Below are 12,040 nucleotides of genomic sequence, written 5' to 3'. Positions count from 1 at the left end.
AGAGCTCCAGACGTACTTATTAACAGACAAAGCAGGCTTATGGCTTATCGTCAGTTTGTGTGCTGGGTCAGAAAGGTCAACCACTTGGCAAGAAACACAGAATAATACTACCGGCTTGTGTAGTAAACATAATTAGAAAAGAGTTTCCATCGTTGGATGGGGTATACGAATGATTCAAAGAATGTGAAAGTGACACTTCAGACTGAATAGTTCTAAAATCATTTAAACGATTTACCAATACAATTTTTCACCGAATGTTTCAGATTCATTTCATTATTTGTGTATTAATAAACCTATTTATGAATTATTTCACGTTGAGGTCTAATTTTATAGATTGCATGTTGTATTAACATGAAGGTTTGGTCTACCACAGTACCACGGAGCGTTGATATGATTTGACCCCGAGATCCTCCCGAGATGTTGTGCGACCTAAACCAGTTTTCTATGATGTGTTTTTATCTCTTTGTTTGTCTTTCGATCGTTTATTGGTTATTTTTTGCTATGACGTTGTCAGTGTGTTTTTTAAAACTGAATATGACTATCCGTATTGGTACCTTCTGTCTTTTTACAAACAAGACCATGAAACTGAATATTGGAAGTGTATCATGCTACTACAAAAGAAAAGTACTGATGGATTGTCCTAGAAGCATATTTTATGAGAATAATAATGGTCTATAAGCAGTTACATTTATTTCATGTTTGAAGCGGTGCATTTTTTTTAATTTAATTTGACTTTTACCAAGAAATGCATTGTAGCAAAGGGGTAGAGTAATTGTGGTCTAGTGTCAGATACTCGAAAATAATGGAATTTAACAGAAAAGGAAACAAATAACGGACTTTGGCAAAAATGTAGAGGGCTTTTGATACCTTTTCTCCAGACATAAAATCTTTTACAATAAATCACCCTACAACAGCTTAAAAGCTTGAAATGCCAGCGATTTCGCGGGAGTGTTTTAGTGTTCTCAAAATCTTATATTGATAAAAATGACACTCCTTTAAATAATTGAATGTACATGTACAGGAAGACAAACGATTACTGCACGTTCTAGAGACATGCCACGAACTAAGTATCATCTTCGTGTCATAATTGCGCATGCTTGTCTCTACACATACAAGTAAACGCAAATTTTCTAATAGGCAAAATATTTCGTAAATGCGCCCGCTCATATCGGAAATAGGACAAGAAAGTATGAAAGATAGTCATCCGTAATCTCTCGGTTAAATTCTCTAGGATTTACTCCAAACAATGTTGTAAAATGATGCAGTATGTTTTTTCTTTCTTAAATTATTCATCACAACTCTAGACCGCATAACGTAAATTAAACATTTGCTAAGCAAATAAAACAAGCTGTCAAAACATTATGTAAGCTATTGTGTACAAAAGCATTGGCGGACCCAGGGGGAGTGGTTCCGGGTGTTGGAACCCCGTTTTTTTTTGCCGATCAATGAATTTGAAGTGGGACATATAGTTGGAACCCCCCTTTTTTAATATGGCTGGAAACCCCCCCCCCCCCCCCCCGAAAAGTAAAATTAAAATTTGAAGAAAAAAAAATCATTTTACATGGTAAGGTACCAGATAATCTTCTACACATGAATTTTGAAACAGAAGTCAAAATTTATAATTTACGGTCTTATTATTTCTGTCTTTGCACATGTCAGAATTAATCAGCCTGTAGATATAAATTTTAAACTCTTAATTTCATGTTTGGACGGCTTTGTGTATTTCAATCAGGTTAGGGACATACATTGTTAACAGGATGTATAATACACCTGACAGCATTTTCGATGGCACTTTTACCTGTGCACACCTGGGTCAAACAGCTGGGAAGCGATGCATGTACCTGAATTGCGTAATGTCAACAGTTTATTAGCAATTAGCCCGCAGGAAGTCACTAGAATACCTGAATGTGACACTATTACATGACCTCTGGCAATAATTCAAAAGATCGTCCGTTTTCATATTAGAAGTACCCGAAATGAATGAAATCTATTACATATAAAAGTGTTTTTTTTGGCAAGCATTTCGAAAAGTCTAAAGCCGCTACAGATACCTTTTAATCTCATTAAGAATATATTTATGCTTTTACAACTTCCAAATTAGTGTCCGCCCCACTAGATGTATTCCTATCTATTATCTTGTTATCATAAATTTGGAAAGAAAAAATACTCCTACTACGATTGACCATAAATCATTACAAACTTCGCTAGCGAAGCTGTCGACATTTTATATCCCGAAACTGCTCAGCCTTAACTTGTAGGACTACGCAACTACGTTGACCTGGTAGACAGCTATAAAGCATAACAAGGGGGCGGTAAGTTTGGTAAGATCTATTAAGTTTCCACACGAATCTGGGAAAACATATGCTCCAATCTACCTATCACCTCTTCAACCTTTTATATGGCACAATATGGAAAAGGGGTTAAACAGCATCTGTAATTATACTACATGTAAATAAATAAAGTCTTATTTTTAAACCATTATTATATTAAACAAATGACCCTTTAAATGTTTTACGTAATTTTTTATGTATACATAAGTTTTTTTGCACCTAAAAAATATATACTTCATTGAACTTGTGAATTTACGACAGAAAGACACAGAACAAAACGTCATAATTCAGTTTCGAGTTTATTTTTCTTTAAACGAGAAAACGTAAATTAAATTCTTTTTTGGTTTGTTCTTGAAATATTATTTTTAAAGCAAGTTTTAAACAGAATTTATTAAATAAATATCAATGACATCAAATAATTGTTATAAAATCAAAATGCCAAAGTGGCTAGGTACCTTAAATGGCTTCATTGTCCTTAGAAATATATCTTCTTTGCATGATTGAAATCAAATATCTTTTTATTTTTAAGGCTTGTAAACAAGTTCATAAACTTAAAATGTAATAAATGTAATAAATAATATAATATTTGAAGATGTTTTTTTTTCCTGTATATATTCAACAATTTTTTTGTCTGTAACTTTTTATCCGTGTACTAAACTTCTACTTGTAAACAACAAAATCTGTTACTAATGCATGAATGCAGAAATACTGAACTATATTAATCTGACAATTTCCTTTCAACCAGGCTTGGAACGAAATAGCAATAAAAACATTCATGAGAAAAAAATCATAATTACTATCAAATTTCCATCGAAACAAGATGCTTCAAAATGGTCTGCACACACTTTCTTGAACTTGTTGTGAGTTGGTCGGTGTTATGTTAAGGTTAATCATCCACGTCTGGTACAACTCTTTCTTTTTTGCAGGATCTTGGAAAGTGTGTAAGCTTATGCCATGTGAACTTCGAGTTGAACATCCGTACGCTTGACAAGTCATTTTGATACTGAATATACGATATGCCATGCTTGTTTTTTTGCTTTGTGGTATTCAGATATTTTATTCAAATATACTCATCACGTGACAATTTGTATCGGAGATGCCGTCAAAATGGCGATAAGTCGAGAAGTGATAGTGGGATTTTAATTTTTATTTTAATCACTTATCTAGAAGAATTGAACAATAATTTTAATGAATATATGATTATTTATATCAAATAAACATAATATAAAATTTTCATTTTTTTGCGAAGTTTCCCTTTAACATCGTTCGCGACCGAGAGTTAAAATCATTCCTAAGTAAAGGACCTAAATATCGTCCCCCGTCAACTATTAACTGGAATGAGTGTCGTAATATCATCAACGACTCACTCCGCGCCTACTGTTTGAAATGGGTAAAACGGGAAAAAGCTGACAAAAAATCTTTGGACTCTTTTTTTAATTCAGTAATGAAGATAGTTGATATTCGAATACAACATTTTAAAGAACATTTTACCCTCAACAAAAACTATAAAAACCCTATTTCGCGTATCAAAAATAAACTAACAGAACTAGCCAAGGAATTTGTTTTTGTCCCGGCTGATAAAGCTGCTAATAATATCATTATTGTTTGACGTAAATTTTATATAGAGGTTCTGCAAAAGGAAATCACGAATTCACCAACATTCCAACTGACTTCATTTTCAGAAAACGACATCTGTAACAAACATAAACTTTTAGCTACTTCTTTACAAGCAGAACCAAACACAATGAAAGTCCCAACTATGTACTGGCTTCCGAAGCTGCACAAAAAACCTTATAAATATAGATTTATTTCATCTTCCAGCCATTGTTCAACTACTAAATTGTCTATTTTACTTACTAGTACACTTGGTACAATAAAAAACCTGATAATAAATTGTTCAAATAAGGCCTTTGAAAATAGTGGAATTAATTACTTTTGGAGTGTCAAAAACTCGTTGGAAGTACTTGATAAATTGCATGCATATATTGGTGATTTTGAATCTGTTCAAAGTTTTGATTTTTCTACCCTATATACCACTTTGCCTCATATTCTTATTAAGAAAAAATTCACATCCCTAATTAACTGGGCATTTAAAAAGTCGGAATGCGAGTACATATGTTCAAACTCTTTTAGATCATTTTTTAGTAGCAATAAACAAAAGAACTATGTCAATTGGACATGCTTTGATACTATTTATGCACTTGAATTTTTACTTGATAACATTTTTGTTCGCTTTGGAGATTCCGTATATCGCCAAGTTATTGGAATTCCAATGGGGACTAACTGTGCACCACTTATTGCGGACCTGTTTTTGTATTGTTATGAGTTACAATTTATGACTAAAATTAGCAAAGACCCATCAAAACAACATTTGATACAAAAATTTAACAATACTTTTAGATATTTGGATGATATATTGGCTCTAAATAATGACGACTTCAGTATGTATACTAAAGAAATTTATCCTGTAGAACTTACTTTAAATAAAGCTAATGATAACAATGACCACTGCCCTTTCCTCGATCTTGATATCTATATCATAAACGGGAAGCTTAATACAAAAATTTATGATAAAAGAGATGATTTTTCATTTCCTATTGTTAATTATCCATTTTTAGATGGTGACGTTCCCTTGTCACCATCTTATGGTGTTTATATATCTCAACTTGTACGATTCGCTCGTGTATGTAACAATGTATTAGATTTTAGCGAGAGAAATTTATGTATTACTGAAAAATTATTACACCAGGGTTTTCGATATCACAAACTGGTCAAAACATTTACTAAATTTTATCACCGGTATAAGGAAATAATTCGTAAATATAACTCAACATGCAGACATCTTATACGTTCAGGTATTTCACATCCAAAATTTTATGGAAATATTCTTTATAAAGCACAAAAATGTCAGTATTCTCCTCAGAAACTAACAAAACCTTTAGATAGACTTATTAAAAGGGGATATAGTTACGATACTGTTGTCAGGTCATTAAAGATTGCATATTTTGACTTTAACATTGATTCACTGATAGGGTCTTTGCATCGGAACTAAACACATTTATTTCTAAAAAAACAGTTGTTGGCATGACACGGGTTATGTTCTTCTCATATATTTTATGATAGTATGATACTAAACCCTTAACGGGAGGGATTGTACCTGATATTCATATGATGAAGACATAATCTTTCAATCAGTTTAACTGAGGTCTGGAGCTGGCATGTCAGTTAACTGCTAGTAGTTTGTTGTTATTTATGTATTATTGTCATTTTATTTATTTTCTTTTGTTACATCTTTTGACATCAGACTCGGACTTCTCTTGAACTGAATTTTAATGTGCGTATTGTTATTCTTTTACTTTTCTACATTGGCTAGAGGTATAGGGGGAGGGTTGAGATCTCATAAACATGTTTAACCCCGCCGCAATTTTGCGCCCGTCCCAAGTCAGGAGCCTCTGGCCTTTGTTAGTCTTGTATGATTTTAATTTTTAGTTTCTTGTGTATAATTCGGAATTTAGTATGACGTCCATTATCACTGTACTATTATGCATATTTTAGGGGCCAGCTGAAGGACACCTACGGGTGCGGGAATTCTCGCTACATTGAAGACCCATTGGTTGCCTTCGGCTGTTGTTTGCTCTATGGTCGGGTGGTTGTCGCTTTGACATATTCACCATTTCCTTTCTCAATTTTATGTAACTCTGATCATCATCATGGATCCATCCCTGAGAGCCAAGTTATCTTTTCGGCTATACCTTATGTTTGTGGAGAAGTTGAGGTCATTAGCACAGAAAAGTTTGTTACAACTGAATATTTGCCAGGTAAGAACAAAAAAGTTAAAAAGTTTTGTAATGTTTATTTCTGTCTTATTATGAGTAAAAGGATAAATATATTTTGTATTTGCGTACATTTATACCTTGCAAGGGCATCGTGCCCGTCAGACTGGATCAATGACGGCGAAAAGCCGAGGTTGGTATTGACCATGCCAGTGGTAAATACCGGGAAATACTGGCATTTACTGGCAAATACTGGTTGATTGAAATTTTGAGTGGTCATTACTATAAAAAACACTCTCTACCTGGTCAATTATATATAAAATGGAATTTAGAAAGTGTTTAAATCACTGTTTATGCTTTCATTTCTATTTATCATGATTATATTGTAAATTCTTTTAATAAACAGTGATCCACATTGAATAATTAGTACAAAGTATTATAACGAAAAGATAAAACAAAATATAGGCATTTATAGCTTTTTCAATATTGATGCATAAATGGCATCCTGACTTTCTATCTGACAGGTTTTTATGTGTCAATATTTGTGTTTCTATGCCTTTATCTAGTTCATTTACTTATTTATGAACTAGAGTGAATCTACAGAAAAGAAGATTTAGATTATCTCAAACAATATGTGCAAAATGAGTTGTATAAATGACCCTTCTCTATATATATATAGCTAACGCCCTGTTTGGATGAAGTAAAAAGTAGGGAGCTTGGTACATAAAATTTGAAGTCCATAATAAAGACCTCACTAAATTTGTATCAAAAGCACTTTACAATGTCTATTGTAACTGTTCCATTTCACATAATATCTTTCTTTTCTTCTGTAGGATAGCAAGTGGGTTAAATATAAGCCTGTTGAGAAAAAATTGCATGCAAGTTTTTCCCTAAAAAGGCAAAAATCTTTGTATCAGACCATACTGTTTGTAAGAAAAGTTAATTGCAAGAGTCTTTTTGTGCTCAAATTTGTTGTATCATGTCACATGAGTATAGAAATGATAAAAAAGACACAAATTTTTATTTCTTATAGCCTCAATATGCATTTTTTAATGTAAATATGTGGTACGGCCTAAATAGACCCTAAATTTTTTCCAGTCTTACTTGGCCTAAGACCCTTTTATACTTATATGATAGGTTATTTGTAACTTTTCTTTCCATTTAAAGTATTTTCAATACATACGTAAGGATTATTTATAACCAAAAAGCTTCACAAATTTAAAATTGCTGGAAAATATTACATCTTCATGTAAGGCCCCCTTCATTGAAAAACCTCAATTTTTAGGCGCAGGCTCATATAAACTTGACTTTTAAATAATTATGCCAAGTCCGATAAATCAAATGAGTACTCAATTGCTTTTAGTACATGATAAGTTATATATTAAGGCATTTTAAAAGTATTTTTTTGCAATTTTTTAATTTTTAAAGCCCCAAATGTTGATAGTTGAAATTTTTCAATTTTAACGTCAAAATTTTACTCGCAAATATGAGTATAGAAATTAACTTATTGTCTATAATATACATCCTATTGTCATGAAACTTTGTAAGCAGTGTTATAATTTATTAAGCTATGGTCATACCAAGTTTTTTTAAGATTTGTCAACTCTTTCTATCCTATTAGGTCCGAGACCACAATTGTCGTTAATTTTATACCCCTTCCAAATGTATTTCTCCATGTTTAATGCCTCAAATTGCAAGAAGGGGGGGGGGGGGGGGGGTGAAATTGCACTGTAAAAAAATTTGGGTCCAGAATTTTAAAGGAAAGTAGTGATTTGGTCCAGCTGAAAAAGGTTGAAAATTAGCACTTCAGAAGCTGTCAAAAGATTTCAAGACGTCCTAAACATAAAATTGTCCATATTTTGAGTTAGAGCCGATGAAGTTTTTTATAATTTTGATATAATTTGTCCCAAAAGTAGTACAACACACTGTAAAAGTGTCTTTGAGAAAGCGCAGGTGGGATTTTTTTTATTTTCATTTATGTTCTAAAAGAAATGCACTACGAAATAATTGTGGTCTCGGACCTATTGACCACTTGGGGAGTATTGCCCAAGGCAGTAAATACCGGTAAATTTCTTGGCTTCTATGAATGGGGATGGTTAAATGTAATCAATTTTTTTTCTGAGAGAAAAGGTTGAAATTTACATATTAATTGTTTGAAGAATTTTTCCCCCTGCTTATTTTCACAACACATAAATGCATCTTCATATCATTTACCAGCTGGGGCATACATGTCACATGGACACATGTACATTCACCATTTATCTTTAATGTCATACAATAACTCAAACTTGAGTTATATAATTTTATTAAATTTTAAAATGCTCAAAACACTTGGTGCTGCTGTTTATTTAATCTTAATTTTATTTTCAGGTCAAAGATATGTATCAAAATTAGACCATCCCACACGTAAGCCAACTAAAGAGCATGACTATAGTTATCACAGAGATGATAAAGTGCTTGTAGATTCGTCTACTCAAACAGAAGTTACAGCTAATGATATCAGGCTACTGGAACAGGAAAATGACAGACTCAAGCATACCCTGGAAGATAAAGAGAGCTTGTCCAGAGAAATTTTTGTGAAACATGTTACCAAAGATGACAAACATGTGAAGTTTTACACCGGTGTTCAAAATTTCGCTATTTTAATGGGTATTTTCCAGCTTCTTATGACCAAATGTTCCAAATTAAAGTATTGGTCTGGCAAGGGAAGTGTTAATGACAAAAACTACCAAACTGGAAATAAATTAAAGCCTGGACCACAAAGGAAATTGACAGATTTTCAGGAATTTATACTTACGTTAGTACGTCTTCGTCTTGGTCTAATAGATTATCACTTAGCTGATATTTTTGGAATCTCAAAGACCCGTGTTTCACAGATATTTACAACATGGATAACATTTATGTCAGGTTTATTTGGAAAACTAATAAAATGGCCATCGAAGCAACAAGTAAGAAAACATATGCCACATTCATTCAAAATGTTATACCCGAAAACAAGATGTATAATTGACTGTACAGAATTTTTTTTCAACATCCAAGATCTCCTACAGCACAGGCCTCAACATACAGCACTTATAAATCAAAAAATACTGGGAAATGTCTTTTAGGGATCTCACCTTCTGGAACCTTCACTTTTGTTTCTGATGTTTATGGCGGCAATGTATCTGATCGTTTTATTACTGAAAAGTCTGGTTTTATGGATTATATTGAAGAGGGAGATGACATTATGGCAGATAGAGGCTTCACAATAAGAGATTTATTAACTGAAAAAAAAGCAACATTAAATATGCCACCATTTACCCGCAAGTGTGTGTGGGGAAAAAAGAAAAGACTTAATGTGAATGAAATTAAACAAACTCGCTCTATAGCTAAGTTGAGAATTCATGTTGAAAGAGCCATTCAAAGACTAAAGCTATTTAAACTTATAGGAAATACTATAGCATGGTCTCTGAAACCATTGACTAATCAAATGGTCAAAGTTTCAGCATTTTTATGCAATTTAATGCCAAAATTAGTCAGGCGGTAAAATGTCCATAGAGATCTAGAAATGGCACAGTTACAGATATTACCTGAAAAGGTAAATTTACACATTAATCTAGTTTTAAAACTCATACTTAAAAAAAAAATGCCATGAATGCAGGCCTGCTACTGTTGAAATTTGAAATAACTTTCTTAAAGTGTCTTATATACATGTATATACATTTATATCAATGAAATTTAGTCTTGGACAAAGAGTTGTCTCATTTGACAATCATACCACATCATTTTTTTAATAGGTTGAAAACAGTATGCTTAACTGAAAAATTAAACTTTTAAAATTTGCACCAACGACGTAATGTCTTGCTTTTGGTGTCTAATCAATGTACCAATTTTGTGTTTATTGCAGAAATACTGAATCTTTGACCTTTATTACCTCTGATTTTGTTAAGAAAAATGAATATGATGTCTTTTCAATATATGATCACTAGAATGGAATTTTTGTTACAATTAACTGCTTTTAGTTAAACTGCAATTATAGTTTATGATATCAGGCTACTGGAACCGGGACCATGCTATAGTATTTCCTGCTGATTTCATTAAAATTCTGTAACATTTGCATTATTTCATGTTTTTGATTTATGACCTTTGAATGTCTTGCAGAATTCTTCTTACTTGTTAGATATGAACATTTTCATGCATAATGATTATATTATTAGAAGTTCAAAATACTCAAGTTAAATGTTACATATATATATCAGTTGGAATTATTTTCATGATATGTAACAGCATTACCGCATTACCAAAGTTGAAAGCTAGTCTAATAACTGGTTCATTTTTTTTTGGTCAAAAAGGGGGGGGGGTATCTAATTTTCTTCTTAGATTCTTAGAGGGGGTCATGATAATTTTTAGCTTCTTAGCAATACAAAAGGATTGTTTAAAAAAAAACTCCAGATGAGGGTCCCCTACCTAAATTGCACTGCTTTACGATCAGTAGATTCTAAAAGACATACATGCACAAGTAGATTAATATGAAATTGTGAATTTAGGCAGCAACTAAAAGAATATCTGTTTGCCCTCCCTGGGACTATCCTTTGTAAACAGACCAGGAAGGCAGGTTAACTTTTTTTTAACTGGATGTCACAGCATGATTACATGGGGGGGGGGGGGGGGGGGGAGAGCGAAAACAAACATTTTAAATTTTAGTCTTATTTTACATTTTGGTGGGCGACTAGAGAAAACACCTGGAAGCTAGGGCTAATTTGTAACAAATTACAGATCACTTAAATGAAATTATATATTCTGTTTGTATATGTATTGTTTTCTATGCAATAACTTCATTTCGATGTCTGGGATGATAAGTGCAATTGTCATGACTGTTGAATATTCATATTGTTGAATATTTATATTGTTGAATATTTATATTGTTGATCACTGTTGAATATTTATATTGTTGATAACTGTTGAATATTTATATTGTTGAATATTTATATTGTTGATCACTGTTGATGATCACTGTTGAATATTTATATTGTTGATCACTGTTGATGATCACTGTTGAATATTTATATTGTTGATCACTGTTGAATATTTATATTGTTGATCACTGTTAAATATTTATATTGTTGATCACTGTTGAATATTTATATTGTTGATCACTGTTGAATATTTATATTGTTTACCACTGTAGGATATTTTATGAATTGTTTTCCAATAAATAAGCTGACACAAATGAATGACTTCATATTGCCATTTAAAGTAATTTTTAAAGTATGTATAACAATTTCAATGTGTTTTGTTCAAGCCTAGTAGTAACTTCATCAGAACAGTGTAAATTGAAATGTGAAGAAAACAAGAATGTCAGTCCATCATGTCCATAGAACGTACATGCGTACAAAAGCCCTAAAGTGGGACATAAAAAATTTGACCATTTAAGTAAAATATGCTTCCTCTGTGTTCAAGGCCGTTCTTTGACCATTAATTCTTAACTTTAATTACATTGCGACTTGGATGGAGAGTTGTCTCATTGTCACTAATACCACATCTTCTTATTTATATGATGATGCAGTAACCTGGAAGTAATGACAGAGATTATGGTCTAGCTTTATATGTTTTTACCCTTATTTCAAACTTTACATTAGACAATCAGTTTACATGTACAATGTAGGTGGTTGAGTGGTCTATGATGCTACATGTAGTTACAGTGTTGGCAGTGTTTCCATTATATCACAGGAGCATGAATTAAAATCCTTGTGAGGGAAGAAAAATGCCGGTCTGACATTGTTATGCTGTTATTTAGAGTAATTATATATAAATTAAAACAGTCAGACTAAAGTTAATAAAATAAGAGAGAAACCAGTGAATTTTCAACATTACAGAATTCCAACCTCCAGTAAATAAGTAAACAAGAGTGCACACACTGAAATGTCTCCCCTTCTATACTAAGCTTAATAACAACTG

General features: G+C 32.3%; 1 protein-coding gene across 1 annotated transcript; it reads left to right on the top strand.

The window, feature by feature from the left end:
• Positions 1–6,021: 6,021 nt before the first annotated feature.
• LOC139492297 (uncharacterized) lies at positions 6,022–10,426 on the top strand (the record flags this gene model as incomplete). The annotated part of the gene is made up of 2 exons (XM_071280517.1): positions 6,022–6,148; positions 8,474–10,426. Coding segments are annotated over 2 exons (864 nt in total), but the record flags the coding sequence as incomplete, so codon positions are not given.
• Positions 10,427–12,040: the final 1,614 nt, after the last annotated feature.

This window comes from Mytilus edulis, chromosome 10, assembly GCF_963676685.1.
Source record: "Mytilus edulis chromosome 10, xbMytEdul2.2, whole genome shotgun sequence".
In the NCBI taxonomy this organism is placed as follows: domain Eukaryota; kingdom Metazoa; phylum Mollusca; class Bivalvia; order Mytilida; family Mytilidae; genus Mytilus; species Mytilus edulis.
The sequence above is the reverse complement of the archived record's forward strand: the minus strand, read 5'-3'. Positions and strand labels throughout refer to the sequence as shown.